General features: G+C 40.3%; 2 protein-coding genes and 1 non-coding gene across 5 annotated transcripts; 2 read left to right on the top strand and 1 right to left on the bottom strand.

Annotated features, from left to right (window-relative positions):
* Positions 1–4,846: 4,846 nt before the first annotated feature.
* LOC101476527 (uncharacterized) lies at positions 4,847–7,589 on the top strand. 2 transcript variants are annotated; one of them, XM_024804077.2, is made up of 5 exons: positions 4,847–4,893; positions 5,023–5,839; positions 5,921–6,065; positions 6,223–6,398; positions 6,487–7,589. In XM_024804077.2, exons 2-5 carry the CDS (start codon positions 5,789–5,791, stop codon positions 6,991–6,993), a joined length of 879 nt encoding a protein of 292 aa, XP_024659845.2. In that variant the 5' UTR covers positions 4,847–4,893; positions 5,023–5,788; the 3' UTR covers positions 6,994–7,589. The 2 variants fall into 2 exon arrangements, with proteins under 2 accessions (XP_024659845.2, XP_024659846.2); XM_024804078.2 differs by lacking the exon at positions 4,847–4,893 and having other exon boundaries at positions 5,360–5,738.
* Positions 7,590–7,773: 184 nt separating this feature from the next.
* trnat-agu (transfer RNA threonine (anticodon AGU)) lies at positions 7,774–7,847 on the top strand. The gene has a single exon. It is a non-coding gene; the product is annotated as a tRNA-Thr (tRNA).
* A 1,007-nt stretch (positions 7,848–8,854) lies between these two features.
* vtnb (vitronectin b) lies at positions 8,855–14,841 on the bottom strand. Of its 2 annotated transcripts, none has more exons than XM_023152423.3 (8): positions 14,651–14,841; positions 12,942–13,058; positions 12,625–12,840; positions 11,964–12,103; positions 10,555–10,711; positions 9,643–9,801; positions 9,246–9,557; positions 8,855–9,136 (listed from the first exon to the last, which is right to left on the bottom strand). In XM_023152423.3, exons 1-8 carry the CDS (start codon positions 14,712–14,714, stop codon positions 8,997–8,999), a joined length of 1,305 nt encoding a protein of 434 aa, XP_023008191.2. In that variant the 5' UTR covers positions 14,715–14,841; the 3' UTR covers positions 8,855–8,996. The 2 variants fall into 2 exon arrangements, with proteins under 2 accessions (XP_023008191.2, XP_004550296.2); XM_004550239.4 differs by having other exon boundaries at positions 9,246–9,560; positions 14,651–14,840.
* Between the last annotated feature and the right edge of the window lie 2,657 nt (positions 14,842–17,498).

The following is a 17,498-nucleotide window of genomic DNA, read 5'->3' as shown; positions in this document are numbered from 1 at the left end:
TCCGCTGGGCTTAGCTTTCAGCCTCAGCGTGTTGCTGGTCCACACCTACAGTTCATAGTCCACACCGAAATATGTCAACATGGACGTGGTTATTTGTCATAAAAAAGACTTCAAAACGTTAAATCTGACTTGTTATGTTAGTTGATATGCTGTTTCTGTATTTTGTTTGCAAATTCAAACTAAGTAAAGGTGTCACAGAGATGTAGTGCACCGCTGGACCTGCAGTCGACTTTCAAACTGAGCCAGGAGCACACAATGCCATAATAAGCAAAAATAAATGAAAAACTAAAATAAACAAATAAACAGATCCAATTACAAATGTGCCTTATGCACATGAAACAAATCCCCTTCTCTCTGTATTTATACAGAAATATCTTAATGGACTTTTTCCACTGTGGAAAATAACGGTTTTCTACTTTTAATAAAATATTAATGTTTCAGAGATTTAGAAATTCTGTAAATAAGATGATCTGGAAATATTACCTTTGGGAGTCATTTATGACAAATAACCAAGTCCTTATTTTTGCACAGGTTCAACAAGGTGCTGGAAACATCCCTCAGACATTTTGGTCCATGTTGACATGTCAGATTCTCACACTAGTTGCAGATTTTTCGTCTGCATGTCCACAATGAGAATCCTTCCCACCACATCCGATATGTGCTCTATTTGACATCTGAGGACTGTGGAGGACATTTGAGTACAGGGAACTTATATTAAGTTGTGATCAAGACAGTCGTTTGAGATGATTCGATGTTTGTATCATGCTGTGTTATCCTGCTAGAAGCAGGTCAAAAGGGGATGGAAAACAGCAACACTGCTCTGGGAGACTTTGGTGTTTAAATGAGCCCCAGTGTGCTCACTCATACAAGGGAGGATGGATCCATGCCTTCATGTTGTTTGGCAGCACATTTTGAACTTAAGAACTAATGCTCTTCTGCATACCCTGCTGGTCAGGCGGCTGAGTGAGTGTGAGTGTGCACTAGGATGCAGAATAAAATGTGTGAGCGAGACATGTTGAATAAAGAGCTTTGTGTGCTCAGGTAGAAAAATCACTAAATAAGAGTAATTCCATTTACCATGTTTTGGTTGTAACATGAGGTTATTTTAAGTTACCTTTACGTTATTATCAGTTTGAAGCAGTCTGACCATACTCCTCTGACATCTGACATCAATAAAGCATTTTCTCCACTCACTGGATATTTTCTCTTTTTCAGATCATTCTCTATAAATCCTAGAGATGGTTGTGCACCTAATAAAGTGGCCAGTAATTGCCTACTGCAGTTAGGATATCATTTTTTAGCTTCCGACTTGGCATATTGACGATTTAAAATTATGTACTGGTAACATCTAACAAATTATGCTATTGTTAGTAACAATGCACTAAAACCTAGTGTGAATATTGCATATATTCATATCCAAATCAATTCCCTGCTGAGGCTGAATCCATCTTTTATCAGATGCCAGCAGTCACACATCTGCTTTAAATCTCAGTACCCTGTGATTCCTGGAAATAGGGGAATAATATTCTTGTCTATGTATGATATCCAGTTTCCCATTCAGGCTTCTGCAGACCCCAAAAAACACTGCGACAATCCAGCACATAGCCTGAGTCAAGTAAGACTGCTTCATTCATTCATTCATTCATTGAATGTAGTCATGTCAAATTTATTTATCAGTACATATAAAGCAATAGCTGTGGACCAAAGTGCTGCACATCTAAAAAAACAAAAACAAAAACAGTGATATAAAACAACAGACTTAAAGAACATAGAATTAAAGCAAAAAGAGTAAAACAACATAGATAAATAACAGTCAGAATTCAGTCTGATCTAAAAGCCAAAGAATAAACATGGGAGATGCTGATGTGAAGACGCAGTTTGTTCCACAATTTCACCTCCTGTGTTTAATTAGGAGCTCGAGACAGGCAGACATTTGCTAAGCAGATCTCAGTGATTCAGTTGAAGTGCGCAGGGTTAAAAGATAAGCACTAACCCATACAGTGGCAAAATATAAAATCTTAAACTACATTAAACTAAAAAGCAGCCATCATATTACAAAGGAAGCTATTATGGATAATGTGCGGTTTACAATGTCCATCAGACACCTGTGCTTGAGAAACTGTAGCCCAGGTTGGAGGAGCAAACTAGTTACATCTGAACATCTGTTAATCAGCAGCAATAATTAATCACCACCTGATTGCATGTACAGGTTGTGCCTTTGGTCAGGATTTTGACAGAAAGAGGGGAGAAATTAATTTCTTTAATTTCACTGGGAAAAAAACATCAGTAGTTTCAGTAGCTAAGTGCACAAAAATGCCCAAAAACCCATGTTATGTGTTACTTTGTTGGATTTAATTCAGTTTATGAAGTTCACTGAATAACATGTGATCTACAGCCACAGTTTTCTCCTTCACTGACTTCATGCTTTGCTTACTTATCCAAAGCCAAGTTGAAGTCACACCGACCTGTTGGATCGCAATGCTGACAGAATATTTCAGCTTCCTTTCCATCTGAGCTGTAATACCCATTTATTTTGTATCTCCAGCTGCACTAAATCGTGTGTGATGCTTTTGCTGCTTGGCCTGTTGTCCTTTTATCCATAGCCAAGCTGGAATCACACTTTGCTCCTACTTCTCAGATCCAGAGGGGCCTTTACAAGCACGGGACAAGAGGCGAGGAGTAACCCCCTCGCCTCTGCTATGCAGAATTCAAGATTGGGCCCCCAAAATCTCTCAGGTTGACAGGAAATGTGGAATGAGTTTCCACATCAAATAGAGGACTGAGGAGCGGCGTTTGTGTATTGTGAAGGAAGGAGCGAGGACTGAGGTGACGGAGAGGAGGTCAGAGCGTCATTCACGCCTGAGTGTCAATCCTGATTTCTTAGAGGGGAGTGTGGACACAGAAGTGCAGCGTTTCTCTGTGTGCACACCTGAGTTTGTGAGGTATAAACTGAGGCATTCACACACAGAGAAAAAGACAGTTTGTGTATTGTGTTTTTTCCACGGTGAGGTCGGGAACACAGTCTGGGCAGAGGAGTGGGCAGGAGAGTGGAAAAGTGAAGAGAGCGACTACTGAGTTAGAAGAAAAGATGAATTCTAGATCGCCCTGTCAGTTTATGATTAGTAACAATTGAAGTACAAATGAAATGAGAAGAAATCTCCATTAATGTATTAATGTTCTTTGTAGATGGACAGATGATAAGAAAAAACACACACAAAGTCTCAAACAGCATTCACTAGATAACTGGACTCTACAGGAGGGTTGAACATCATCTGACCAGAAATATCATTTTTTAGGAGTCCACTTTGCATCTTTATTCCACCACGATCTTTTGCAGCTTTTGCCTTTAGTTTGTATTTGTGAGCTGTTGTGCACTGTCATGCATCCATTCAAGTTGTATTATTAACCCAGCAGTGTAGTTGACCTTGCTGTCATACTTTAGTCAGTTTGGATTGGTCCGGTGCAATTGACCCAGATTTATAAGCTGTTGTTTCTGGCAACCCACAATCAAACTCTATACTCTATTCGAAAATTAATTTAACATCTATTTGATAGATAGATAGATAGATAGATAGATAGATAGATAGATAGATAGATAGATAGATAGATAGATAGATAAAAGCGATTAAATGCTGCCATCTAGTGGATCCTTTCATCTCTGCAGCTGTAGCTTTAGAAAAAGCTTTACAATAAAGTAGGGCAAGTAAAACGGATATTTTTGTACCACAAAGTCATCACAAACTTTTCAGCTGTGCACTCACATTTGTTGTAAGCACATGTTTCAATCATCTGCAGAACCTGCTGATTGGTGGGACCATGCCTCCCACTTTTCATATTAAATGCATTTTCCTGCTTTTCCACATACAGAGACTGTGTCCCACATTTTGAATGGCTATAGCATTCAATAGTCAACACTGCAGGGCACTTTTCTTAAGTCTGAGAGCTGGGAAAGCTGCCACTGTGGGCGCCATACAAGTTAATGTGTGACAGAAGCCACAGGAAGGCAGTTTTCATATAGTTTCTTCTTCCTCTCATTATTCATAGTATTTTCATTTTTGGGGAGAATATTTATATGAAGCGTTGTTTAATAAGAGATATGCAAATCTATCTTCATTACAGTGAAACCTAAAGGTTATTATCTGAAATACAAATTAATCAGTTAATTAACAATTACTGATAACAATTTGAACAGACAACACTCGACTTAATTTTATGTCATTATTTACATACAGAAAGCATTTAAAAAGTTGCATTTTTATAAAACAGTGCATTTATCTTCCATACGCTGAAACTGTGTAGCTGCATATTTTTAGGCCATGATCTAAAACCAAAGTGTTCCTAACAGCAGTTTGTGTTTGCAGGAAGCTTTTAATCCTTTCTGTGCAGTTTTATTTTTATAGAAGACACTGTCGCGGTTACACTTGGACGTGGCAGATTTAAATGCATCAAGAGTTTCCTTTACTAAAAACAAACAAACAAACAAACAAACAACAACAACAAACAGTCTGAGCTTTCCCGAAAATGGTTCCTTAAGGAAATTATTTCTGCTATAAGTCTGTAAGCACCTCTTAAAACCAACTCTTTCGGGGAGAAGTTCTTTGGTCGTTTATATTACCCATTCGTGGAACTGAAAATGTTTCTTCTACCACCTTCATTTTTCAGACCACTTGCCAGCATTACAAACTTGTCCCACACAAACACAGGCCACTCTTTGCACTCCACAGTTTGCTGGGACCTCTTCGACTGCATCTGTTATGTTATTGCATTTAATCAAATCACGTGAGCTTGGCTTATGATCTTTTTAAATGGCGCATTGTTCTCTGGAGAGAAGGTGAACGTAGAGTACTTCACAGCTAATTTGACCCACTCAACAAGGCCGCCGTCTCAGTTCAAGTAGGCTAATTTTTATTTCATGCAGCCTCTACAAAATATATTGTAGCATTCAAAAAATCTGCTTATAAGCAAAATCAGTGGACGTGTTGTAATTTAATACATGCAGCCCGTTTCTGTCTGTTTGTGAAGGAGCTGCGAGTCTGGCACTCGCCTGGGAACTGGCTGAAAAGGACTACGAGTGATCCGGTGTTTTGATGTCTCGTTCGGTGGAAACACAACCGACAACGAAGAAAGGGGTGGGAAAAGAAGTTGCCTGATTTGTCACCTTCACACATTGTAGCTGACAGAAGCGTCACTCCCACAACTTCTCCAATACGCTTCCACTGCGCGCTTTCATGCGCACCAGGAGGCGGCGCGCGGTAGAGGATGTGCCGCAGACTGGAGCTTCAAATCAGTAAAACAGTGCCGGTGTCGCTTCGCTCCTCGTAGTGCGGATGCCTTACACTGTATACGTTCATGAATATCATTATTACGGGCATTAAAAACAAAACTAGACCCGGATCAGAGCAGCCGTTCTGGCGCTTCAAGGTGTTTCCAATCATTTTAATTTGCCCCCCTCCCCGCTGTTGATTAGTAACACATGTGTTTATAATTTCAGGCCAAAACAGTTGCCATAAAATCAGAGTGTCTTGCTTCGAAAATGATCTTAAAATGAAAGAAAACGCGCCCACGATAAGTTTATTTCTTCACCTGCGGATGTCTTTGATTCATCTTTCCATTTTAAGGTTTCTGGAGCATCTCGTTGTCCGTAGCTGAAGACAAGCTGTCTCTCTGGTCTAAACGGGGCCCATTAACGGGCCATAGGGGATCAAACAGACACCTATTATCCAGACAGCCATTAACAGGTGAGCAGCACATCAAAGCCACGCGTTCGCAAAGCCCGATAGCGTCTGTGATGTGCAAGAGGATGCCACGCAGGGGGTCGTGTTGTGTCTGCAGAACTCGGGTATAAAATCCCTCTGACATCATGCCTGCTCACTGGAGAAGTGTCTGGGACTCACTCACGGAAACTTATTTCCCCTTTTAGCTGCGTGCTTCGGACACAGCGTGCGGGATGGATTTTACCAGCGGTAATGTTTCTGAGATCATCACGTTTTTCTCGGAGCAGTTATGGCCTGATGCACTGACTGACAGCAGCAACAACAACGGGTCGGCACAGCTCTCCAGCACGGGTAGGTGGACATGTATTTATATTTGCACATTTAAAATGTGATATAGTTTGAGGACAAACATCTGTATAAATCTGTGGGCTGTTGACTCTGCAAATTAATTTCTGCATTTAAAATGTAATTGTCAGTTTTAACAAAACGTTTTGCCCTCCCTCTAAAGTGCACCATGTTCCATACACTATCAACTCGAAGACAAAGTGCCGCCGAAAGCGCACAATATTCAGCAAGGCGCAGCTGAGCCAGCTGGAGAGGGCCTTCTCTGCTACACCCTACCCGGATATCAATGGGAGGAAAACCCTGGCCACTCTAACTGGACTACCGGAGCCTAAAATTCAGGTAGGACACGTGCGACCTAAGGCTAATTTAGACAACGTACACTTGTTTTGTTGACTAAGAGTTTCATGTAATTCTCAATTTTCTTCAGGTTTGGTTTCAAAATCGGCGCGCACGCTTCTTCAAGACTAAGAAATCAACTCGAGGAGCCACCAAACCTTCACAGGTCAGGCACAAGACACCGTGCACTCCTCAGGTGGCTTCTCCTCCACCTCCTAGTCCCAGCCTTGCGTCTCCAACAGACTACCGGGTGCCCAGTCTACCTCAGTCCACCAGGCTCTCGTCAATCCTGGACATCCAGACCAAGTCACCAGACGTTCCCCAAACCAGCTACTGCCAAGACGTGTTTCCATACGAAGGGCTGGATGAGTTGGATTTACCAGAGGACTTTGAAGCTTTTCTCAATGCACGGGGGGTACAGCCAGCAGAACGTGGCCATCCTGTCCACAAGGAAGACATCCAGAGTCGGCAAGGCCTCCAGGCTCTCTCCAGCTCTATAGAGACCCTGGCCGACCTGTCGGATCTGTGCTTCCAGGACCTGATGGTCCCCAGTCTGCCCAGCTTGGACAGCTCAATGATTGACTATCTTTTGGCATGACTGACAAAACTGAGAGCAACATATTGAAGACTACGACATGAATGGGTCCACGTCCAACAACACGTCCGTTTGTGTAACAGCTACGAGCCAGCCTGCAGCAGGATGTCTGCTACATCAGTGTATCCGTTCTCACACCCATACGTCTACGCTGTGTCGCCAGTTGCCGTGGTGGCCTCCACTAGTGCACCCATTCGGCGATGTCGCGGTCTTTCAAAGTGTTGCGCTAATTTTTTTTTTTTTTTTTTTTTTTTTTTGGACAAAGGTGCCGAGTCTATCTTGGGGAGGTGGTAACTGTGACTTATGCTATTCGTTATCTATTTAAGAAACACCAGTATGATGCACATCAGATGATTTCACATGTCCTTTTTGCACATAGTTTGTTTATATTTTGGATGGGGTTGCAAAGATAACGTTTAGCACTTGAGTCAAAGCTGTCCTTGCTGAGTGGGCTTCAGCGGAGTCCCGGGGAAAAAGTAAATGAGACTCACTTGTTTCCAACTGAAACTCGGTACCAGAGTTATGTTACAAGGTATGCCAACTATTGTGACGGGGAAATGGGACACGAATGACCAGATCGCCTTTTTTTTGGGGGGGGGGGGGGGGGGGTATATTTCACGATTTTCATGGCAGGCCGTGGAGATCTCTAATGTAAATAAAATGCATATTACTATTAACAATGTTATGTACATAACGTACTTTTTACTAATAAATGTATCCTGAACGAGTCTCTCAGGTTGTGTGTTATCATTCATAAACTCTTCTTGAGGTCAGGAATCACGTGGCGCCGTGGCTTAGTTGGTTAAAGCGCCTGTCTAGTAAACAGGAGATCCTGGGTTCGAATCCCAGCGGTGCCTTTTTATTTTCTGTTTTGATTAAAGTAAACTTTTAAACACTCCCGTAACATTAAATGTTGCGTCACTGACGCAAATCAGATTTCTATTCATTTTTAAACAACCTCAAGGGAGTGTGTATTTGTTTTTTGTTTTTCTCACTGATGCACAGTTCGATAATATCAGGTTATGTTAAAAAGATCTGTAGTGGTTTATAAATTACTTAAACCTTAATACAAATTTCCTAATGCCTTTTCAAAGTTGTAACACAGCTTTTTATTGTATTTATTTTGATATATTTTCCCTTGTACCGGCCTATTGCCCAACAGAGGGCGCTCTTTTTTTTTTTTTTTTTTTTCTTTTTTTTTTCCCCACCTGAAGAGGTCAGCACAGGATTACGGCAGCCTCTTGTAGGGATACTCATGAATTCACTGAACAGAGGCCTGTATGTGTGCGCGCATATTCAGTTGTATGTTGCATTTGTAAAAACCAGGTCAGGCTACCCCAAAAGGTTGATTCAGTCCCACTAGATACAGCATTTTCAGGGGGAGGAAAGTGACCTCTTCAGTCTGCAGGTTTCCCTAAGCTTATAAACATTACATCTGCCCTAATTTATGTGTAAAAGGAACCGCAACTGAACCAAGGAGTAAATCTTTCACCATCTTCTAATGCTGTGACAGCAGCCATTCCCTAACTCTGTAAATGAGTGGCTATTTGCATAACTTTATTAAAACTTGAAGTTATTTAAAAAAAAAAATATATATATATATATATATATATATATATATTAGCATATTAGCTATGGTGTTATTTTAGGTCAGTATGAAACTGTAGTCTTTAAAAGATTGAGCAAATCTGCTGTAAGCTAAGATGGATGAGTGGTGAAACATTTCTCCCACTGATAACGCTGATAAAGGCTGGGTGTTGAGTTTGGGCATGTAGACATGATGCATGGCTACAGATCACATTAGATGTGTGTGTGTGTGTGTAATCTCTGCCATGTGGTCAAAAATATCAAAGCACTCAAGCACTGAAATGTAAAGTTTATTAATTTTGAATAATTTCAGTGTATCCACCTAAGAGGCCATTGGAGAGGTGTCTATCCTGAACTACATGCAAGGGTCAAAGGTGTTGTCATCATTAGCCCCATATTGTAATAGTCAAGACAAGTATTTATCTTTTTTCTGCCCTTGATGCATCAGGTGCAGCAGCTTCATGCTTGCAGCCCAGCCAGTACTTTGCGATAGATCGAGGATAGGGAGGGTAAGTGGCATCCACGCGTTTTGTCTGCAGATCCACTCTGTAGTACTTATCTGATATTAAAAACAAAAAGGAAACACACAAACCAAAAGGTGTTAAGGAAGAATAAAGAGCTGTTTTTGGAAGGATTTTGACTCTTTTTTTTTTTTCAGGCTGATTTACCCTTCTTGAAGAAGTACACATTTTGAACGGGGGTGCTTTGGTACTCCTGCATGATGCTCTCTTCAGAGCTGTCACTGTAATCACCGAGGTCGAACAAATCATAGAACCAAAAGTCATCGTGGCGACTCTGCCTTCTTCGCTGTCCACGCCTCTTACTGGGCCTCTTCCTCTGACTCTTCCACTTCTTTGCAGTCGGAGGTGAAGTTGGTTTGGGAGTGGTGTAGACTCGCCCCACTATGGCAGCATCTATAACGGGCCTAATACCCCGCCAATCCCTGCTGATGAACCAAGGGCCTGTTTGGGAACTGGTAACTGCTAAAATACAAAAGTCATGCAGATGGAGAATAAGAAAAAAAAAATCTGAAACAGACAAGCATAAAGAGACCAAGGTCCTTACAGGATCCTCCAAAGAGCTCAGTGAAGAGATCCTCCCATGCGTTATCGCAGAAGAGGTCTGTGTATTGTGTGAACAGCACAGAAGGGGAGGACCTGCTCATCTGGATGCACTCCTCGTGGGAAGGCTGGTGCTTGAACTCGTATTGGTAATACCGGTCCCCTGAAGAAAAGAGAAAAATCAGATTTCAGGATTTTACTCGATGAGAGAGAAACAATGAGGTTGTGGAGTTGCCGATACATTTTTAATGATATACAAATGCAGATAAAACCTTGCCATCTGCATTTGCTTCCATCAGATTCTGTAACTCTAACTCTTTGCTTTGCCTCTAACTGCTTTTTCTGAAAACGTTAACCTCTGTGCTCCACTGGGTGTCATCAGACTGCTCTTTATAACTTGCTCATCTTTACAACTTGCCGTGAAATGATGATGCAAGGAAATTTTGCTTTAGAGGTGAAGTGTAGAAGGAAAAGCACCAAATGTTACAAGTGAAGACACTGCATTAAAATAATAAACGAATATAGCAGTGCTCTGTTTGAAGTCATCACTTTAAGGGTAAAGTTAAGGGTAACTTTATCAAGTACAGACAAAATAACTTGACTTTCAGATAAATGTGGTGGGTTAAACATTTCCTAAATATGTAATATATTTACAATATAAGTAAGTACGTATTCAGCTCCTTAACTAATTATTAACAAAATGAAGCAAAAAACCCCCAAAAAACATGAAAACAACTTTGTTTATTAATTTGCTTGTTTTGTGTGATAGGGTGCTACTTCCCTATTCTTGTAAAAGCCATTATATATTCACATGCAAAGTCATCTTCCTTAGTTTTATCAGATCACGAGCAACACTTAGAAACCCCTGCTGTACTTGTATATGATAAAAAACATTATCACCCATTAGTACAAATACCTTTGAAGAAGTAGGCCTTCTCCTTGCCACGGTGACTTGGTGCTGGTATGGCAAACGCAGCATCGATCTCATCTGGTATGCCATCAAAGCCGTTTGAAATAAGCCGTGGATAGTCCTCATCCAGGACGTCACCATCAAATCTCCAGTACTGGTTCCCCTGAGAGAAAATGGAGCCCAGAGCATTGAAGTTTGAGGATACCGCTGCGAGGGAGTGTTAATGAGGGCAACAGACTACTCTCCCTAAAGAAGGTTTGAAGTCTGAAACATTCCTAATCATCATCTTCTTCTTCTTTTTAGGGGTTGCTGCAAACATCTCAGTCAATCCTCTGTCCCACCAATCATCTGCACGTCCTCTATCACTACATCCAGTAATTTGGTGCCTTAAAGCTCCATCTTCACCATCTTCCACTATCCCCCCGCCGCACATGTCCAAACCAACTCAGCCTTGCCTCTCCAACTGCCTCTGATATACTCATTTCACCATTGCCTCCAAACCATATATCACAGCAGGTCCATCTTGTAAACATTCCCTCTTTCTCATGCTGCTACACTTCAGTCACAAATCACCCCTGACACTCATCTCCACCCACTCCACCCTGTCTCTTCTTCACCTCTATTGTGCACCGTCTTTTACTTTTGATTGTTGACCCCAGGCGCTTAAATCTCCTCTCATTCACACACATATTTCATCTTGCTTCTACTGACTTTAATTCGTCTTCATACCGCCACCTGCTCTCTACTCTCACTATAGATCACAATCTCATCTGCATAGAGTCCATAGAGACGCCTGCCTGACCTCATCTGTCAGTGTGCATCCCCCTGCAAACAAGAAGAGGCCCAGAGCTCATCCCTAATATAAAATACTGCTAATACTTTGCATAATTAACAACTTTTGTTAGTTAGTTGAGAAGAACACCGCTTTCTCTCCACGTTTCTTATGTTTTTTTTGTAAGGTTACTCCATTTTATCCAGCTGAAGACCACTGGCAGGGTATAGCAAGAAAAAAATGCACAATTCTTCTTCATATGCACTGTACAAATAACCGAATCAATAAGGAAACAGATCAATATTATGAGTAATGAAGCGACACCATTTTCTAGCAACAGTCATGCCAGTGTGGGGCTGAAGAGCATTATTTCTGCCATAATGTTGGATAGTGTATTTGATCTGAATTATTGCACGCAACAGAGTCACTGTTTGAGTATTTCGCAGTTACAGAGAAACGGTTTAAAACAATGGCTTTTACAACTGTAGGCACTCATTTTGAATTTTCAGAGGCTTAAAAGAATAAACAATAAATGTAGCTCAATTAAACCTGAAAACACATGCACACCACCAAAAAAAACACACATTTATGTGAGGTGGAGCCTTTTGTGTACCTCATCACAAAGAAATATGGCAGCTTATACCTTAAAGATGTAGGATTTCCCCTGGCAGTTGATGCGTGTGAATGCAGCACTGATGGGTCCACTAATTCCCCAAACATCCTCGATGAGTTTGGGGTAACCAGGAAGGATGGACTTATCATCCAGCTCAAAGAAATATACACCTACGAGGAAGAGCAGGCTCTGGATCAGTGTTTACATCAGCATTCAAAGAGTTTCAAATCTTGCAGCAGGATAATCCACAAAGTTTCCACGAATGGGTACTCAAGTCTGATTTTGGGTCTGTGTTCAAAATGACTGCAAATATGTACCCATTTATCGTTTACTTTTTAAAGAAACACATTCTGTTTTCATTGAGCAAAAGCTCCTTTAGCATTTACTTTCCTCAAACAATTGTTATCATTTTTATTTTAATTTTGGATGAAATTGAAAAGGCTTTCCCTCCTTTTCTTTAATGTTTGGATCTTTTAAGCTATTAACATTAGTTTTTACCATAATTTACACTTTTAGGCACTGTATCAATTCTGCATCTTCTGATTATAACTTTCTCCTCTCTGTATTGGAAAAAACAGCATTGCTGAATAACTAAGGAAATTAAAAAGAGAGACATTACACAATGGCAACAAAGTAACAAAAGTAAAAGTAGAAGTAGAAGTAAACTGTCCTGTTATGTGATCAGGATTACCTCTAAAAGCGTAGATTGATCCATTTTTCAGCTGCAGAAAAGCATCAAATGCCCGCCCACTGCAGGGCATGGCATCAGGATCCACCGGTAGTAGTGTGGGCGCCTGTGTAACATTGGGTGTGACAGTCGGTATAACCGTGTCTGAGGTTGGCATAAAAGTTGCTGTGCTCGGGCTCGTCTCTTCCAGTGGTTCCTCAAAGACATCGCCTCGAGAAACTGAAGGTAGAACATGAGGTTTTGTCAGATGGTGACGTTTCAAAGGAGAAGAAAATTCAAGCTGACTCTTTAGTGAAACTGTCACACAGCACAGCACTGACCTTTTCTGGGGCAGATGGTGTAAAAGTCCCCACAGCAGCTTCCATAATACACACACATGGAGTCACACTGACATTTGCTCTGTGGGCTGAAGGAGCCGCAGCGACCTGCACAGGACTCTGTGGGAAAGTAGTTTTAGTGTGAGATATCATGCAGCGTGTAGACCTGGTCTGAGTTTACCATTCAATAATCAGTGAAACCAGAAGTAATCAGACCCTTTACTCGTTTAAACACACCAGCTGTAAAACAATCCAGATGCATTATCAGAAAGATAGGATATAAAGTTAGGATTAGATTCTTCCTAATTCATCACTAAATAAAATATTTCACATTGTCAACGTTTGAAATATTTACAGTTATTTACCAAGGTGAACTGAATTTGAAGAATTGGGACACGAATAAGAGGGAAGCAACAAAATTGTGTTTTGGGTTCAAAGAGTCATTGAAATCAATTCATTTAGATATTTAAAGGGGAAAGTGTGTAAAACACGAGTTACAGTTACTAAAAACATGTTCCCACCTATCAGCCTATGACAGGGATTCTTTCATTGATTATGGTGTGGAATAATGGATGCTATATATTGTCCCTGCAAGCTCAGGCTGCTCTATTTCTACCATTTTTCACTCTTGGCTCTGTGTGATGTCACACAGCTCTGGCTTATAGTACAAAAGCTCGATTCAGCTCCCGTTCAAACATTCTGTATGCATAAGGCAGCCAATTGGAAGAAAGATGAATTAAATAAAGGGAGAGGAGTATGTTTCAGAGAGGGGATAAACTGGAAGTCTGAGATAAAGAAGGATATTTTAAAACTGAGTCATTCAAAGCATTTTCAGTAGAGTCCAAGAATAAAAAGATTTAATTAGAAATTAAAAACAATAAAACAAACCTCTAAGAAAACACCAGGATAAACTACTAATTTACACTATACTGCCAAAAGTATGTCCCATCTTGCATGGCAGCTGCATCCAAGCCTTACATCACCAAACATAGTTTAAACCACGCCCCCCACTCGATCTAGAGAAGTGGAGACGTGTTCTCCGAAGTGAAGAATCATCCTTCTCATTCTGGTGGACGAGTCTGGGTTTGGTGGTTGCTGGAGAGCGGTATGTGTAAAGTTTGGTGGAGAGGGGATTATGGTGTGACGGTTGTTTTTCAGGCGTCGTGCTCAGCTCCATAGTTCCAGTCAAATAACTCTTAAGGCTTCAGCTCACTAAGACATTTTGGACATTTTCATGCTTTAGGGTGGTCCCTTTCTGTTCCAACATGACTGCGCGCCAGTGCACAAAGCAAGATCCATAAAGACATGGATGTGCGAGCTTGGTGTGGAAGAACTCGACTGGCCTGTCATCCAACATCAGTGCCTAACCTGACAAATGTGCTTGTGGAAGAATGCTCAAAAATCCCCATAAACACTGCTAACATTGTGGAAAGCCTTCCCAGAAGACTTGAAGATATTATAGCTGCAGAGGGTGGAGCGACATCATAATAAACCACATGGATTAGGAATGGGATGTCTCTCAAGTTCATATATGTGTGAAGGCAATGAGCAAATGTTTCTGACAATATAGTACATTTTGTTTCATACATCAGTAGCTACACATCAAAGTCAAGACATTATACGAAACTTAAAAATATGATCTATCATGTCTAATAATTACAACTGCTATCAACAATAATACAAACTGCACATCAAAAATGTTAAAGTTTTACCTTCTGCAGCAAAGGCGGTGTCCAACAACAGGACGAGGCCCAGCAGAACTACCGCTGGCTTCATGTCGGCTCACAGCAAAAATCCCCCAAACTAAAACTCTGAAGGTGTACTATTCTAAAATCCTGCTTACTAACCTAAACCACTAGCTGGGTTTGAGCTGGGTGCCCCACTTTGGGGTTTAGTACTGTGTGCAGCTGATCAATAGATATTTTTCAGAGGCTGTTGACCCCCCCAGGCTTCTGCTGTCCTGACTGGTCAATACTCTGATAATCATTAAGCTGATCTCTGTCCCATCTGTCCTAGAAACATGCTACAGACCAGAAACATGAACACTTTATGGCTTTAATTTGATGTTATTTAGTAAACCTATCACCCAGTATAATTTTATAATAACTTTAATTTACTTTATGAAAATGTTATTAATCATAGGTTTATCTGGATGCTTCTCAATATGAAAATGGTTAAAACACAGAATTACAAACTCAACTAAAAACTGAAGGTGTCTCTTGAGTCATAAAGTAAGTGTGTGCACTGTATTTTTAATTTCCGGGCAAATTTAGGATAATATCTAAGCTCAAACATTGTAACATTAGGCCTGACTTTTTTCTCTATTGATCCTTAAACACAGACAATGACTTTTTCTCCCCAATTAAGCCCTGGGAAGAAGAAAAAATGCAGGTGAAACCTGTGGATTCCCTCCTTTCCAGTTTGGATTATGACCAAAAGATGGGAGTTGATGACTAAATTCAACACCACGGAACAAGTCAGTCAGCTTGCAGACAGATTAGAGCAATATTAATGCTTCCTTATCTCTAGCCTTGAAGTTTCCGGGTATTTGTTAAACATTAAAGGATTTGAAAGGAGTTTTAAAAAATAGTTTTTTCTTTAAGGTTTAAAATGAACAAAGTCGCAGCTGAAGAAAGTTGGTAATTTAGGTCAATATTTAAACTGCCCAAACAATAAGGAAATCCACGGCATTTAGGAATGTACTCATCCTTCATGCAGTGCAGCAAAAACAGTCCATGTGTGGACTTTGATTATCAGTGCAGCTTTTATCACTGGCAGTTCTTATGTTGCTCTTGAGTCCAATTAACAAGATAACTAAGCAAATCCGAAAAACCACAGAAAGTGTGCCGAACCTAATCCACAAAGATCTATTTCGGGATCTAGCAGCAAAGTGTTGGACTGCTTGCTGACTTTTCTACTTCCTCTGATGTAGTGCAACTCCATGAGCCTGATTGAAAAGCCTGCAGCCAGTCTGACAGAAAACAACCTCCCGGAGTTTATCATGACAAAAAAATCTAGGTTTAGGAATTTAGAATGAAGGTAAAATAAGACACATAGTGCAGACTTAAAAATAAAAAAAGCAAAAGTAACAAATGTAGGGACTAAAAAAGTAACTGTAAGTAAATGTAAAACTTAAAATCATTGAAAGCCTTTAAAAAAAAGGACGCTTTAAGACACGACTTAAAGGAAGTGGCTGACTGCAACAGATCTGATTTCCTCAGGCACCTTGTTGCAAATGCTCTGTCCTCTTTAGGTTTTAGCTGGACACCTAGAACAAATAAAAGACCTCTGCCTGCGGATTTAAAGGTACGTGCTGCACATTCTAATAAGAGGTGAACTCTTAAAATCAATTAAAAAACATTCTGGGAGAACATGTAAACATGCCTAAACAGGAGTGATACAATGCCATCTCTTTGGTCTAGTTAAAATCCTGGCAGTCTGCAGTCATTCAATAGATTTATTTGGCTCAGGCAAATAAACAGCCTGTTGCAGTAATCTCGGTGTGAGGAAATAAAAGCATGAAAAACACTTTGCAAAGGCAGCCATTCAGAGAGCTCAGTGTACCGCGGAGGGTCAGATGATCTACGAGGCCGATATATCTGTGTGTGATCAGCATAAAATTTTAAACATAACAGAGACTATAAGGAGAATAATTATATGTAGAAGAAGAAGAAGATTGGACCTAAAATGGGCTCCTGCGGAGACACAGAACTTCCTTTTTGACAAATTTGACTTATTGCTAAACCCTGCATGCTGTCACTATAAAAAATGCTTTTGTCTGCCTCGATGACCATTTACCATTTATTATTTATTCAAACTTGTCAAGTGCCAGTAGAGACAGAAGTAAGGACAGCATGCAGTATGTTAAAGACTCAGAAGCATCATCCTGAATTTTCTGGCTGATTGTTGTAAAAGTATAATCTACTGAAATGCACACATCTGGCAGAACCCCTGAAATTAACAGCAGGACAAATAAAACAATGAAACTCAAGGTAATAACTTTAGTTGTGACATTGATATAAAAGATAATGTTTCAAAAATAACTAAACAAGTAAATGCACAGAGTTGTTTCACGGGAGCTTAAAGTGGAAGGTACCTCTGTTCGCTCCTATTGTTGCTAATATGCCAAAAGATGGGAAAGGTGTTTATATACAGGATGCAAAGTCCCCTTAAAAAGCACTCAGTCACAACAATATTGAATTGTGAGTTCTACACTGATCAAACATAAAACAGATCATATTTATATAGCCCTCCTTAAATGTAAGTGGATGCTGCCCTCTTAAAATAATGGTCCAGATTCTTCTTTTAGTGATGTTTAAACCATGACTGTAATGAGAGCAGGTGTAGAAATGTTCTCTGGTCTGTGCAGAAAAACAAATTAACATTACATGACTTGATTATTATTGTACTGGCACTATAACATCAAAATGCAGTGCAATGGCGTTTCCAAGGTAATCTTGATAGAATAAAAGTGTGATTTTTATAGCACTAATAGTAAATATTAGTTTGTTATGTAAGTTATATTCAACATTTGCACTGTTTTCAGGATGCATGTTGTTA

The sequence above is a fragment of the Maylandia zebra genome, linkage group LG10 (assembly GCF_041146795.1).
Source record: "Maylandia zebra isolate NMK-2024a linkage group LG10, Mzebra_GT3a, whole genome shotgun sequence".
NCBI classification, from domain to species: domain Eukaryota; kingdom Metazoa; phylum Chordata; class Actinopteri; order Cichliformes; family Cichlidae; genus Maylandia; species Maylandia zebra.
The sequence above is the reverse complement of the archived record's forward strand: the minus strand, read 5'-3'. Positions and strand labels throughout refer to the sequence as shown.

Coding starts and splice junctions, on each gene's coding strand:
- LOC101476527 (XM_024804077.2), top strand. CDS start 5,789: ATGTGCAAGAGGATGCCACGCAGGGGGTCGTGTTGTGTCTGCAGAACT. Junction 5,840..5,920: donor GTTGTGTCTGCAGAACTCGG/GTATAAAATCCC, acceptor TTCCCCTTTTAG/CTGCGTGCTTCGGACACAGC. Junction 6,066..6,222: donor GGCACAGCTCTCCAGCACGG/GTAGGTGGACAT, acceptor CTCCCTCTAAAG/TGCACCATGTTCCATACACT.
- vtnb (XM_004550239.4), bottom strand. CDS start 14,714: ATGAAGCCAGCGGTAGTTCTGCTGGGCCTCGTCCTGTTGTTGGACACC. Junction 12,104..12,624: donor ATCAATCTACGCTTTTAGAG/GTAATCCTGATC, acceptor TCTTCCTCGTAG/GTGTATATTTCTTTGAGCTG. Junction 9,802..10,554: donor GAAGGCCTACTTCTTCAAAG/GTATTTGTACTA, acceptor TCTTTTCTTCAG/GGGACCGGTATTACCAATAC.